Source organism: Lactuca virosa, chromosome 1 (genome assembly GCF_052849685.1).
Source record: "Lactuca virosa cultivar CGN04683 chromosome 1, Lactuca_virosa_CGN04683_v6, whole genome shotgun sequence".
In the NCBI taxonomy this organism is placed as follows: Eukaryota; Viridiplantae; Streptophyta; class Magnoliopsida; order Asterales; family Asteraceae; genus Lactuca; species Lactuca virosa.
In genome coordinates this window covers 3,931,483-3,946,595 of record NC_136426.1, presented here as the reverse complement: position 1 = coordinate 3,946,595, position 15,113 = coordinate 3,931,483, and the positions used below count along the sequence as shown (strand labels likewise).

General features: G+C 40.7%; 1 protein-coding gene across 1 annotated transcript; it reads right to left on the bottom strand.

Moving 5' to 3' along the window:
• Nucleotides 1-977: 977 nt before the first annotated feature.
• On the bottom strand, nucleotides 978-14,822 carry LOC145131796 (E3 ubiquitin-protein ligase UPL2-like). The gene is made up of 17 exons (XM_079066449.1): nucleotides 14,582-14,822; nucleotides 14,334-14,476; nucleotides 12,957-13,052; nucleotides 12,663-12,866; nucleotides 6,071-12,572; nucleotides 4,972-5,999; nucleotides 4,598-4,897; nucleotides 4,316-4,520; nucleotides 3,975-4,237; nucleotides 3,609-3,880; nucleotides 2,459-3,518; nucleotides 2,241-2,387; nucleotides 2,078-2,158; nucleotides 1,767-1,992; nucleotides 1,495-1,634; nucleotides 1,318-1,424; nucleotides 978-1,234 (listed from the first exon to the last, which is right to left on the bottom strand). Exons 2-17 carry the CDS (start codon nucleotides 14,430-14,432, stop codon nucleotides 1,132-1,134), a joined length of 10,833 nt encoding a protein of 3,610 aa, XP_078922575.1. The 5' UTR covers nucleotides 14,433-14,476; nucleotides 14,582-14,822; the 3' UTR covers nucleotides 978-1,131.
• Nucleotides 14,823-15,113: the final 291 nt, after the last annotated feature.

The window sequence follows — 15,113 nt, the reverse complement described above, 5'->3', positions numbered from 1 at the left end:
CACAACCAGCATGCTAGGAGCATTGGAAGACAATCCTGCAGATCCTTTGTCGAAGGCTCTGAGCAGGGTTAAGCACAACCAACATGCTAGGAGCATTTGCTTGAAAGATGATATTAGTTTTAGTAGTTAGTTGATAGGTTGAAACTTTGTAACAAAATAAATCTAATTGATTTTGGTGAATGGATAATAAAGAATTATTTATGAGTATCATACTGCCTTCTTCAATTGTTTATTCGTGTTTTCATTTTTGCATGCTTAACTTCCTGAGTAATTTGATTATTCGAAACTACATAATCTTTCATGCTTTTGGAAGTTAATAGTGATTTAAAACTGTCATGAATCAAATAGATTGTCTGGATACTAGACATTGCAACAGGATTGCTACAATATTTGAGTACTTAGAAAATGGAGATTTAAATTATGGGATAAACCCGCACTTAAAGATTATTTTCATGGATTCAGTTACGAGTAATTTTAAGATGATAATATTTTCTATTCTTTAAATAGAGATACATGAAGTTGTGATTTACAAGCCGGTTATGCATTGGTGTTGTGAAAACACATCTATAACATGATGTTATAAAACACAATATCATGTATGATTTGGTGACTAAAGATCACAATTATGTAGTCAAAGGTCCGAAATGAGCCATTTTAGAAATGTTTGAAACTTGTTCACCCGGTTAGCCACATATAACCCAGTTGCCGGACTGAAACAAAAACAAATATTGTATAGAACACACAAGCAAACATTCAAGATCAGCCACCTTACAAAGCAATTAGACAAGTCTGTAGAATACAGAATAATAAACAAGAAAGTAGATTTCAGATGAAAGTTGACATGATAATTAAAAAACAATGAATCCAAATAGATTTGCTGAAATCACTAATTTGCAATTTCTAAAGCCGTTGTCCAATATACAATTTTAGCAAAAATCCTTCCTTCCAACTTGTAATCTAAAGATAAGATGATATAATTGGCAGCAACCCAACCAAGGAAATTAATTAATTAAGAACAAGTTTCAATTTTAACAAACCGAAACTGTACAGTAAGCAAGTATATCAACACTGCTTGAATCCCGTGTTGAAAAGGACATGATAAAAAAAAATTATCTACATCTCTCATCTCTTTTAACCAAAACCAAATCCTTCATTGGCTTCATGAATTGCAAGCAGCAGCCTCTCCTCCAGATGCTCCTTTGAAGGATATTCTGGTAAATCCAACTGATTGAAACTGCATATCCACCAACAAACATTTTATTATATGTGGGATTAAGATAATTTAAAATCATGTGAATTTGTATCAGCAAAAATTACCAGGTGTGAGCTGAGGGCAAATGGTCAGGTCTTCCATATGCTTTGTGAATCTGAAACTTTTGAGATCCAGAGATGCCTTGCAAAGCACTGAATCCTTCTAAAGGCACCTGCAAAAATATATAGAATGATTAGGCATTGAATCCATTTATTAATTATTTAAGCAAAATATGAATATACCTTTGAGGTACCAGTGACAAATTGCAAGAGACGAGCTTTGTCTTCTTTGCTGAAAGCTTGAGCAACCTCCCAAAACCACTGGATAAGTGGAGATGCAGCACTATACCCAGAATACTCTGTATTGGCCTTCATGTCATCCACTGAGAACAACATACATCAGATATTAAACATGCATGTTTATGGGTTTTTTTTTTTTTTTTTTTTTTTTTAATACAAGCATATTGTTGGGTTAGTTAGAATCAAGAAAAATATAAAGAAAAACTCAAACTCACAGTCGATATCTGGAAGGCCACTTATCAAGAGTTCTAACTCCTTATCATGAAAGATGGATATCAAGTCGCGAGGAATCAACTCAGTAAAACCTTCCAAGAAAGCATTGATTTGAGGACGTATGGCTGTCGTTAATCTATGCTCCGCAATCAAATCCACGTATTTATGTTTGTTTTCCTCCGTCACTCGAATGTTTCTTCCACCAGGGATCAGCTCGTAATCCGTCACCTATCATAATATCATTCATTCACCATACCATATTATAAATCCATTAACATTACATTACATTCTAAAACTTAAACTTCTCTTTTACCTCTGTTCTTTCGCACAGTATCAGCTTTTCTTCATCCGCATCGATACTAAATGTTAGATCCAGAATATCACTGATATCATTCTGCACAAAACCAACACAACTAGTTCAATAATCAATAATATATCTACTTTTTTCCTCAAATGTTATTGTCAAATATATATACCTCAAGCATCCACTTCAAGTTCTTGAAGTAACCCGGATCAATCGCTTCAATATCATGGTATGTCACTTTCACACCAAGGATGTGCTTGTAGAACGATCTTGTGAAATGAACATCAAGCAACTGACCATCAAACAGTGCTTTCCCAACCTACAACACAACAGGAATCCATAAAAGCTACAGAAAGAACAAAAACCAAATGTAATTCAGCAGCAACTTACCACTCTTCCAACAAACTTGAAGTACGAGAGATGTTCTGTCTGATAAACAGAATTAGGGTTTGGCTGGAATGTTGACTCGTTGCCAACAGTTGTAAACAGCAGAGCTCCCTTGTCGAAAATAACCCTTGATAAAATCTGATACCATTCCCTTGTAAGTCCACCCGCATCAATCCCTTCTTCTCCTTGGAAGTGAACAGTCAGCCTACCCTTGAGATCTTGTGTGGATCTCATCCGCAGCTGATTATATGAATCTTCAAGTATGTATGCGCGTCTTACAGAGATTCTCAAAGGACTGTGATGGTGATCATGTTGATGTTTGATTTTTGATCTAAAATGAGACCGCTTGTTGTCAAAATCAATAAAACGGGGGACTTTGAGCATCAGGGAGAAGGATTTTTCAAGCAGTCCAGGGTTTTGGCGGATGAATGCATTCAGAAGCTTCCTATGCTTCTCTGAGAACTTCACAAACACCACATGCTTTTCATCAACTTTTGAAGTCGTCGCCTCATCCATAACAGCGAAATCCTGTGGGCTCCCAGGGTGCAACTTCTCACACATAACAAAGAAAGACTCGATATATGGCAAGATATTCTGAGTGCCAGCTGGAAGTGGAGGCATTGCACCCGAAGGTCTTGATGTCAATGACTCAGACATATCCGGTGAAGGTGAAGACGCATCTGAATAGCTTTCTATTTTGCTTATGCATGTGCTCAACTCTGTCCACAAAGGCTCTAAAGCTGCATTTATGTCCCCAACAAGAGAAAGGGCGGCAGCTTGATCCGTTTCAGCAACTGTCTCTTCTTTCTCTTGATTATTAAGCGAAGTAACAAGTGAGCTTAATGCCTGTATCACCCTTAAAATTGCTGCTCCATCTGAAGCAGTAGTTGTAATAAGTGCTTTCTCAATTTCACCGAATCGGCGTAATTCATCCATAGCAGATGTTGTAAGATTCTTCATAGCTCCAGCTAGCTCTGTTATGAACAAATGACAGTGATGTGGTGCGATTGTCACCAGCTTCTTCAGTACTTCCGCCACAAGAGCATATGCATTATCCGACAAACTAAAACAACAAACTTTATAGTTTAAAACAACAAGTTCCCATATGATTTAACATATATATTATGAGCAAAGTGAAGAAATGATCACATACCATTCACGTGCAAGCAATGAGCATAGAAGCCGTAGCTCTGCTTGTGGCAAACTTAGCAGCACGGTGTGGGAGTCATATTCTGTATTAGCACCAGAAGATGAGGGCTTAGAGGCATGATCAGCTTTGGGTGATTTGGTATTTGAGCCTGAGCCACCAGCATCATCAGCATTTAATGTGGACATCTGAGCAGGTGATTCTTCAGGAACAGATACGGGAGCAGGAGCTTGCTTGCTTTCCGCATTGTCAATGATCACATCTAACAAGTTCAGCAGCTGAAACACAAACAGTTTTTAGTTAAAAAAAAAAAAAAAAAAAAAAAAGATGTATCGAAGATTTTACCAAAAGAAACGAATGTGCAAATTCTACCTGCTCAAGATGTGCAATACTTCTCAAATAAAGCGGTTGATTCAAGAGGCTCAACAGCATTGTTATGGCCAAGAAATCTCCCTGCTGCTTTTCTGTTTCATTATCTTCAACAACCATGATGGCTTTTCCATGAGACTTATCAGGAGGAGTATGGGACTCCGGAGGGAATCTGAACTGAAGCAAAAGTTTTGCAACAAATGTATGATTCCTGGCCAAATACGTCAAAGTTTCTAGAACACGGCGTGACACCAATGGAGGGACCCCTAGAACAAAGAGTAGGATTGATTTTAGCTTCAAAAAATACAAATGCCATTGACATCAATGAATGATAAGATCCTTACCATCAAAGCACTGAGGACGAGAATACATCACATGACTTTGGCATGCATAAAGTCTATATGATGGCTCAGAAGCATTCAAGTTATTTCCAGGCTTTCTAATATCAAGCAACAATAGGTCCATCAATATCTTTACCACGGAAGAACGGGTGTCACCATGAGCACACAAATTCAAGAGCAGTCTCTGGAGCTGAGGTTTATATAGTGGCTGTGGCAAAAACAAACAACAAAAGCTTTAGAGAATATTGTTTAGCATGTATGAATACGAGTGTAACAAACGGTCACCTGAACTACACGAAGCAACCGAATCATTGCTTTAAGATCTTCTTGGTCAACTAGAGGAGCTCCATCAGTTTCAACAGGCTTACTTCCACTTGACCTACGGGTAATGATCCCACCACTTCTATCCATGCTGGATCCAGCTCCTTCCCCTCTTCTAGAAGACTCACCCCTCCTACTTCTTGGGAACATACCAAAAAGTGTCCGATTGTAACGACGTGCAAACCTCTCTCGCAACATATTTGCCTCCGCAACAAGAGCAGGTGTCAGATTAGCAAGAACCGCATCAGATGAAGTTAAAAGAACCTGAAGATATGAACAACCCAAAAGATCAAATAGCTGATAACAAGAAACTAAAAGTACAGGAAGAGAAAACATACCTCTTCCCTTAGTTCTGAAGGGAATGTGGCTATTATGGATACAGTATCCATCTCCACGGGTTGACCTTCCAATTCTTGGGCTCGGTGAGCCCCTTGTGCTTGTTGCTGAGCCAAAACTTCTGCCCGGATGTCTGGAGGAAGTGCTGCAAGGAACTCAGGGTCTATGTCTCCATCATTTTGTGGTTCGCTAGTTGCAGGTGGCTGTGCCGCCACTGGTCCCTGTCGGCCTGAAAGAACCTCAGCACGTAACTCTTCGGGAAGTGCATCCAGAAATGCAGGGTCGATTGGTGCAGAACCAGCAGCAGCACCATCACGTGGTTGTGGTGCATCCTCAGCAGGATCACTTTGGTCTGTTTCTTGACTAGGGTTTTCTGAAACTTCTGTTACACTGTGAAGGGATGCATCTCTCGCGTTTATTGATACATTTGTTCTCCTTGTGGGACCATCATCATGGCCATCCGCGCTTCCAATTTCAACATCCAAACTCCGAAGGCTTTCTCCTAATGTAGCTCCACTTCCACTGCTTTCTTGGCTCACAGCCTCAACATCCCTCACACCACTATCATTGCTCTCAAACTGCATATCATGAGGCTGTCCCAAAGTTGCATCTGTGCCCCCTTGAGATTCATCATCTACTGCAGGTGTGCTTCCAGAGCCATTCAAAGGGATAGAAGGAGGAACTTGATCATCATTACCAGTACCACTGCTGCTTTCACCAGCAGTTTCAGGCACCATCCCAGCTGATTCTTGGGACTCGTTTTTCGTCTGCTGACCCTCCTCCACTTTTTCTTGATCAGAGGCTGAGGCCTTCTCAGGAGTTGGACGCCTCAAATGAGAAACCAACAAATCTTCAAGGCCAACAGGGATGCTGGATGCATTAGATCCTCCACTTTGCTGGTCATCATTCCACATGCTAAGACGGTGTCCATGCTGTCCATGGCGACCGTTCCTCAAAGACCTGAAAATCGAATCTAACCGCGACGAGGATGACTCTAAATTTCTTTCAATGTGCCCATCACGACCATTATCTACAAACAGAAAAAACCAAAAACCAACTTAGCAGACAGGAGAAGGGATTGGGAGAATGAAAGAAAGTTACCTGCTTGTCTGGAAGAGACTCCACGTGATGAAGAAGGCTCCATCAGAAGAGGATGCTGAGAGGCAACAGAGCTATCACCTGATCTCCCCAAAAGATTATAGATGGATGTGGTACGGCCTTGGCGTCTGGAACCAAATACTTCAACAGGCATCACATGGAGGGTATCGTTGGAAAAACTATGGTCTCTTCCAAATACCTCAATATGGTCCAATACATTTATGCCATTCATTCCCTCACCCAATCTTAGTATAACTCCACCATCATCATCTTCGTCGTCTTCATCTTCTTCCTCAATCATGTCCTCGTCAAACTCATCTTCAATTTCATGGTCATCTTGATCGGTGTCTGGATGCGGCAAGTGATGGACTTCATCTTCTTCCAGATCATTGTGTCCGTCATCGTCCCCATCTTCATCCTCATCAACCTCATCTCCTTCCTCACCCGACATATCCTCGTCATCTTCATCAAGCCTCTCACGAATATCAGGTTGGATTTCAAATCGTATTCCAACAGAACCAAGTCCATTCTCAAGTCCCCTTGCATCCTCAGAATTTTCATGCATGTAATCATCTTCGCTTGGAGGGGCGAAGCCTCCATCAATATCCTGATCATGTTCCATGTCATCAGTAACAGCCTCAGATCCGCCATAGGTTTGAACAGTGCTAAAACCCTCAGCAACTTCAGTAGGAGCAGAGCTTGAATTAGGTAAAGCTGCAGTTTCTGTGGACTGAGATGTATCTATATCACCAGTATGATCCGTTCCCCCAGGTTGGCCATGATCAGGAGCTTTTGTTGAATTCTCACCCTTAGTGGTATTAGCCTCAGCAGCATGAACATGTTCTTTAGTGACCAACTCCAGAACCTTTACAAGCCCTGGTACAATCTTTATGGAATCAGCATGATCCAGATCCAACATTTGAAGAGTTCGTGTAAGCAATCTCACAAGACCAACATCTATAAATGTGACAGAAGCTTCTCCTGAAATTGAAGAACCGGTAGGCGAGCGGGCAGCCAGTACATCACCAAGTAGATCAACAAAAGCCTGGATATCATTTCCAGGAGGCCTGTGAACTTTAGAACTATCAACAAAATCACTGAAGGCGTTATTGATCTCTATGAATATTCTCTTCCTTGCTTCTGTAGAACGCACACAAGCAGCCACCAACAACTGGCTGGCTCTACCTGCTAATTTATGCCTCCAGTCTGCATCCGACTTCTTTTCCCTTTTGGAACTTCTCAGGTGAGGAAGAAACTTACAAAGAATGTGGTGAAATATGCCCCCACCATGACTGCTGCTAACTTCAGCATCTTTTCGTAACAGAACATGAACAGATGGACCATACATTAACAGAATCTCCTTCAAAAGCTTCAAAATGAACACAACCTTAGCCAAAGATGCAGATGATTCCTGGCCATTATCTCCGTTCTCTTCGGTTGCTGAGGCAATAGCTTTTCCCTTACTCTTACTTAAAGCAACATCAATTACCATATCAGCCACTGAAGAACCCTCTCCACCTGCCACCACCGCCTTGTCTTCTGGAGGAGGTACAAAAGTAATAACTGATTCCAAAAGCAGCTCAATTACTGTAACAAAACTTTGAGGAGGCTTACGATGAACTTTTGCATTCTTAGCATTTCCCTCGGGTAGTTTGGCATTACCCAATGTCAACTTTGCATCAATTTGAGGAGTCTGTGGCTTATCTTTTTCCTCTCCTCTCTCTTTATCTATCTCCTTCTCTTTTTCTTTAACCTTATCCTTCTCACGGTCTTTTAGCAAGACAACATATGGACGCTCACCAACCATTTCAATTTGGCACACAGATCGTGCAGCCCGCATAAAAACCACAGGATCCCTCGAGATGACAGAAGTCAAATTTAACAAAAAATTACGGGGTGTGAGCCTTCCATTAGACTGTCGGTTGGCAGCTGTCAGAATACTATGGCGGACTTCACTTTCCATGGCCTGCTGGAGAGTTTGTGGATCTTCAAGAATATGGCGAATAATAGTAGCAGCAACATTATCAAACCCAACAAATAGACTGCTTGTAGGCAAAGATAACAGCAAAGGCAAACCTCCAGCATCTAAAAAGCTAACAGCAACAGAGTGAGTTCTTGTAAGCGTAGAGCATAGTTGCAGAACAGCATGGATTGTTTCAGCAGGAAGCTGCTTCGTTAAATACCCACATGATATCTCAACAAACCTCTTCTGTTCATCCACATCAATATGCTTTGAGGATAATCCCATGGACTTATTTTGCTTGTCCTCATCTATCACAACAACAGAATTCTGGTTGCCCACATCCTCTTTCTTCAACAACTCTGAAATATCAGCATTCAACTTTTGATCAACCTGTGCCAGCCTGTCGATAGCAAGAAAAGCAGCTGTCACCCATTTAGGAACAATCAGTTTCTCATTCTCATGTGAGCGGGAGTTCCACTCCGACAAAAGATCTGCTGCAACTTTAACCAGACCACTCTTGGAAGCAACTTCTCTTGCATCCTTATCCTCGTTAAGAATCAAAGCAAGGACATGAAAGAGGGAGGATAGCATGTTGTTCTTTCCACCATCAGCATTGGCACTGCAAAGCTTCACCTGTTCTAGAATAAACAATATAACATTTGACCTGTATCGACCTTCATCTTGAGAGCATATCATTGCAAGAAGATCCCGAACCGGAAAGGCAAGAGAATCCTTCATTTCTAGAAGCTTTTTGCAAGTAGACAGCAGGTCATCAACTGGGGGTAGCTGCACGGTTTCCTCTTCAATCTGTTGACTACTTTCATTTGTAGTAGCTTCTTTTGTGTCTGTTCCAGAATTACCAAGAGACATAGCAAGTGCACGAGCAAGTTCATCATCTTCTTGAACTTCTTCTGGATGTGAGAACAGCCACTCCATTGCCAACTCCACGCTGTTTGACCCCACCTGTCTCAGAGCCTCCTCTGCTCGAGCTCTGGAAAATCCCATTTCTACAATTGTGGATATAGTTGTTTCATTTGGGGGAGGACCAGAGGGACGCGATCCTGTACTGCTTACACTTCTCACTTCAACCCCAGAGAAAACATGACGAATAATAGATATCAAGGTAGCAATGAAATCGTCACTACAATCGGTGAATTGTTGATGTGTCCATACAGGGAGAACAGCTTTCAGAATCATGGACTGAAGAACCTTCACAAAAACTTCCGCATCACGTGGAAATGCAATATCGCCAGTCACAAGGGGTTGTGTAAGAAAATGTTTCGTGAATGGTGACAGAATAAAAGATGATGTGACTAGATGATCCATGAGTTTGCCATAACTGGCTAAAGGACCATCTATCCACGAACGAACTGTTTCTTCTGATTCATGCTTTGGAGTTCCTTCATCGGTATCCATTGGAGATGCAGGCGTCCTGTTGACTGTGAATAGCAACTCACTGGTAGCTTCAAATGTGGTGAGAACTGACTGAAGTACACCACGACCATATAAACAATTCAATAGAACAGGGTTGCAGGTGTCAGGCTTCTCCAGGAGAATCCCATCGATAAAGTCTATGACCTTGCCCAGGTAACGACACTTTGGTGACCAGGATGATACCGATCCAGAAGGCTTCATGTGACCTTCAAAGTTCATGTGATCCAATGTGATGGAAGCAAATGTAGAAGCCACTGATCTTGAAGCAGGCGAAACTGTCACCATGTCATCTCGTCTTCTGGAAGGAAGCAACATTGCTTTCCCAAGCTCTTGGAACAGATGTGTAATGTGCAGAGAGAGTGACCTCATCATATCACAGCAAGAAGAATAATACGATCTATGCTTGTCAACTTCCCTTGAACCAACTCTGGCACTAGCAACATCTGAAGACGCAGACGCCTGTGATTGTGATTGTGATTGTGATTGGTGAACCCCTCCAAGATGTAGGGCTGAAGGACCATCTGTTGCACTCTGTCGTTGTGGAACACCAGACGCATGGGTAAGATCGCGATACAAAGTGATTAAATCAAAAAACTGGGATTCGAAACTCCATCCGGACATCCTTCTTCTCAATAAAGGATCAAGAAACTGCCTGAAGGAGTTGAATCTTTGCTCCTCGGATTCTGATGCATTAGGTTCTGAGGATCTTGATCTGTCACTGTCATCATCGGTTTCAAATTTGGCATCTTCAAGCAGTGCAATCTGCCATAAAATCTCACGATGAGTACGCCCGATATCTTCTAAAACATCCTTGCTATCGTTTCCAAACTCTTGAAGCAATGCCGTGACCCATCGGTTGTCTTTTGAAGCAGCAAGAAACAGAAGGAATTCAACAAGAAAAAGCGAAGGGAAAACCCCAGCATCTGGAGTAGCTTTGGGGTCAAGCAGAAAGGATCCTGAAAGAACACCGAATCCTGTCAAAGTTGTCTTGAGATAATCACGAAGAGCAGAACAAAAGGCACGTGCTAATGGAGCAGAGTGATGTTGTGTAAAACTCTTGAAAACCATGGTGCTATGCAAAGCAATCGACATCCCTTCTGATGATTGTGTTATACTTGGTCTTAATAAAAGCTTCAACAAAGCTTCGATCCCCTCTTTTTCAACAAACAGCCTGCACGTTTCAGCATTCTCCATTGTTCTATGAACCAAGACCATCACATGAAAGATGCATAACTGGATAAACTGCTCATCACCAACTCCTTCAGAAACCGAATCTGTAGCAGCAACAAGAACCGGACCTACATTTTCCTTATCTTCCATGTCCATATCCATAGAATTACTCTCATTGTTAACTTTCCCCAATTTTCCTCTGCCCTTACCATCCTCTATGGATGCAATTTTATTAACAATCTGAATGATCATGTCTACACCGGTACCTCTGAGTGAAGCAACATGACGCAAAAGCTCCTCAACAGCATTCGCCAAAGGCACAATTCCATCATTCATTGCAAGTACATATTTCTTATCGGTGAAAATATCAACCAGAAACTTTAATGCTGAAGTTTCTCTAACAGACTCTAGGCCTTTGGTGTTGAGACAGATAGCCCCAATACCATTGGGAACACAAGTAAGAGCTTTTGAAGAAGGTACAACTCCAGCTTTCACCGACTCTAGAAACGCGTCTGGAAGACCTAATTCATCCAATGAAGCATAACAAGTGGGGTCTTTATGGATCATTTCACTCATGACAGTAACAGCTGCGGAATATATATCACCTCCAAACTTATCCACATTTCCAAAGATCATGGAAAGAGTGGCAGGCAATGAAACATCATGACCCCCCCCTTGAGGTCTTGTAGAATTTGCTGGGGCGTAAGTAGCAGAACCAAGTGCTTTCAATAAAACCCTAATGAGCCGCTTCTGAGAATATAACCAGTCAACATTACTGTTTGAGGACTCCCCGATGCTCATTGAACTATTGTCATCTCCTATTTCTGAACCAATCACCCTACCTACTTCTATCTGCAATCTGTTGGTTAAAAGCTCTACCCCTCCCAAATCTTTAAACAGAGTCACAGCCGAATTGCTGTAATCCATGAGCTTTTGCAGTGTCTTCACAGCTAAACAGACGAGATGCATGTGTGAAGGATCCGAGTCCTCTAAAAGAGGTAAAAAAGTCGGAACCATTCCTGATCCCCGTATAACACTCCCGGAACTTGATGTGGATATCACATGAAGCAAATAGAACTGAAGAAGTGCCTCAACGAATGCGATGGACGATGGATCACTAGAGTTGCTCAAAGACGAAATCGCCCTTTGCAGCACGTTAAGAAGAATCATGCGGTTTCCACCAGCAAAACTGATGCTTGAGCCACTCAGAATGCGTGCCCTTTCATGAGAAGATGAATATGCAGCCAGCTGGGATCCTAGAGCATGCATTGCAAGCGTACGAATTGTTCCAGGTATCGTGTCTTCAGATTTCACTAGTCTGATCAACTCATTTGTATACTCCGGCTCATTAGCAAAAAAGGACACAAGCTCATCATGCGAATCACTTGACTGAACAAGAACTATAAAAGCAAGAAGGCATATCTTGCTGTATAGCCTGCAGATTCTTGGAGAACGGAAGGCGTGAGCATATCTAACCCTAGTCAGCAATGAGAACCTATGCTCAGGGAGCACACTATACTGCTCAATCAACAGCTTCATCAAAGACAAATCATCCTCCTTACGCAAGTGAAGATCAGGGATGTGAATAACACTTGTGCTGGTAGATGTAGCATCACCACCATGCAACTCAAAATAGAGAGTGGACCCCACACGGTTTTGAGAATTGTCATTTTCGGTTTGTACATCAGATGGAAACAGGGTTAGACCTTCATCTTGGGTTCTTTCATTTAACATAACGCATGAATATAAGCCCAGACCCTCTTCCTTGCTTCCCCATCCTTGCGCTAATGATAGAAGACAACTGTTTATTGAACCACATCCTACCAGCTTCCCACTTGCATGAAGTTTTGAGGGATTTATTTTCACCAATGCAGAAAGAGTCTCCAAGGTAGCAATCAGAACCTCGGGGTCTGCTGATGCAAGCAACAGCTTGAAATGCTGAACAAACAAACCACGCCTTAGAGACAAATATAAAAAGATCATACAGTGTAACTGATAAAGAGCAACGGTATATGGATATCACTATACCTCTAAACCATCAAAGGAACTTTTGTTGTGACAATTCTCGAGAATTATTTGCATGACACGCAGAATCTGAAGAACAGATTGTTTAGGGAAAGGGGTATCATCTTCTAAAGGATCTGCTAAAAGAAGGTCCTTCCTGCTAGACAAGTATGTCTTGAAGTATGTATCAAAATGCAGAAACAGTGGCCTCCAATGATGAAAATTTCCCTGATAACAATCACATGGTTAAGCAAACTACAGGCAGTATATAAACTCAAAAGGTGGCACAGGGTAAGGGTATGAATATGATCTTATCACCTTGCTGTACTCCCAGTGGAAACCTGAAAGAGGGATTGCTATGTCTTGCAATGGACACAGAATCACCTTGTCGATGAATGCCTTCACTTTTGGGGGCTGCAAAAAAAATGACATGGTTAACTTAGTAAAGACAAGAAATACAAAATATAAGCGAATAAATAATCTTCTGCAAGCATCACAAGAATCTAATATCCTACTGATAAGTAAAGCCTTATTTTCATTAGATACCCCATTATGATCCCCCAACCCCCGCTACAGACGAGTATGAAAGGAACCAAAATGAAGAATTTCCCCTCTTTCTTTATAAAAAGTTCAGGGTAACACCTATGTCAATTGTGGTGTATAATCTTATGCTACAGGATGCATATATAGTTATATACTTACAAATAGAATTAGGTTTTAAAAAGTTCAACAAAAATGCAGCCCTTTAGGAAGGAAACAAGATAAAAGAACGAATGAATACAAAACTACAATAAAGCAAAGTATTTGAAGCATAAATTTTATGAGAGAAGGGTAGAAAAAGTGCATAAAATCTTGAGATCTACTTCAAGCACATACATCCCATTCGTATCTTCCAAAAGTACACAAATAAGGGTCATATAACTACGTACAGGTAATCCTTAGATCATGCTATTAGAACTCATCATGGCTTCAATAATTACTAATTTGATTGTGGATAAACTAAGAATCAACAAGAGCACAGAAGTTAACAAGTCATAATTTTGCTATAAAGAAAAGCATCCCCAAAAACTAGCCCTAATATGATATTTATTAATCAATCACATTCATACACCACAAGAAACCCCACAAAATCTTTCAATGATGTTGTTCTATATCAGATAATATGCTTAAACGCCACTGTAATTGCATCATAAGTAAGAATCAACGACAACACAGTTACTTTTGTACTTAAAACTTGGATTTTAAAACATCCAGGGAAGAAAAAGCATAACTCCAACAACCATTTGAAAGGAACTAAGGAAGTCCATATCTATTTACATTTGGACTTTTGGAGAGTATTAGTTTTTGTATCAAAACTCAAATTGTTGTTTTTTTTAATTGGTGTGCCTAAAAACTACAAACCCTAAATACAATGTAGATCCAGTGACACTTGAAACTGTACCTGAATGCATACAATTACTATATGTAGCAAGGCGAACCCTTCTAGTCATGTTACTTAAATCACAGAGTACCCTACCTCCACATCAATTAATTAATTATCAACATAAGAACTTCGAAACAATAACACCAACAGAATGCAGCCCTAACTTCAACCAATAAACGAAATTCAACACCAAAAACAAGAAACCCCCAATAAAACTACGCATAAACACTTCACGGAAGCGAAGAATTACTAAAAGGGGGCAAAAATCTTACAGTCTCAGAGTCAAGTTTAACATTCGGACCGATAGGTCCTTCACCGGATAAAAGCTGCCGTAACCTCGACGGCAAGCTCGATCTTAGGGTACCCGCCATAAGATTCACAACCCTTCTTCTTTACTCCTCTACACTCCTTTATACTGCAAAAACAAAACAAAAAATATCAATTTGATATGAAACAGTCAAACAAATCGAGGATAATCGATTAAATCATACAGAAAAACAAGAGGGCGGGACAGATTGACCTGGTTGTGTAGAGATTAACAAGGGATTCATAAACATCAAAGTAAATTGAAAATCAAGAAAGGGAGTAAAAGGGTTTATGTGTAAGAGAAATGAGGCCCCAGAAGCCCAAAGAGTATAGAGAAAAGGGTTCTGTTGGTGGATGTGTTTGGGTTAACCCTCGAATCGGAGAAGAGAGCTGCTTTTTATACAGAAGGGCAGTCCTCTCCCTCTTTTCTACACTCGATGTGAAATTGAAGGGCGGTTTTTGCACTACGGTCCATAGGGTGGGTCTTTTCACATGAGTAAAATTACATATTTCGTCCTTTCTCCTTCTACTTAATGTGAAATGTCATCCTAATTCTAATTCGACCCATTTAATTATCGTGTCATGTTATTTTAATATTTTATTTTTGTGTTGGGTTTCAGGTTAGGATATATCTTAAAATATTGTGTGGTACGTAAGGTTAAAACACTAAACATGTTGAAAGAGAATGAGTTGATTAAACGGAAAGGAAAAAAATAATAATTCAGAGGTGGATAGCGGGATCTTAA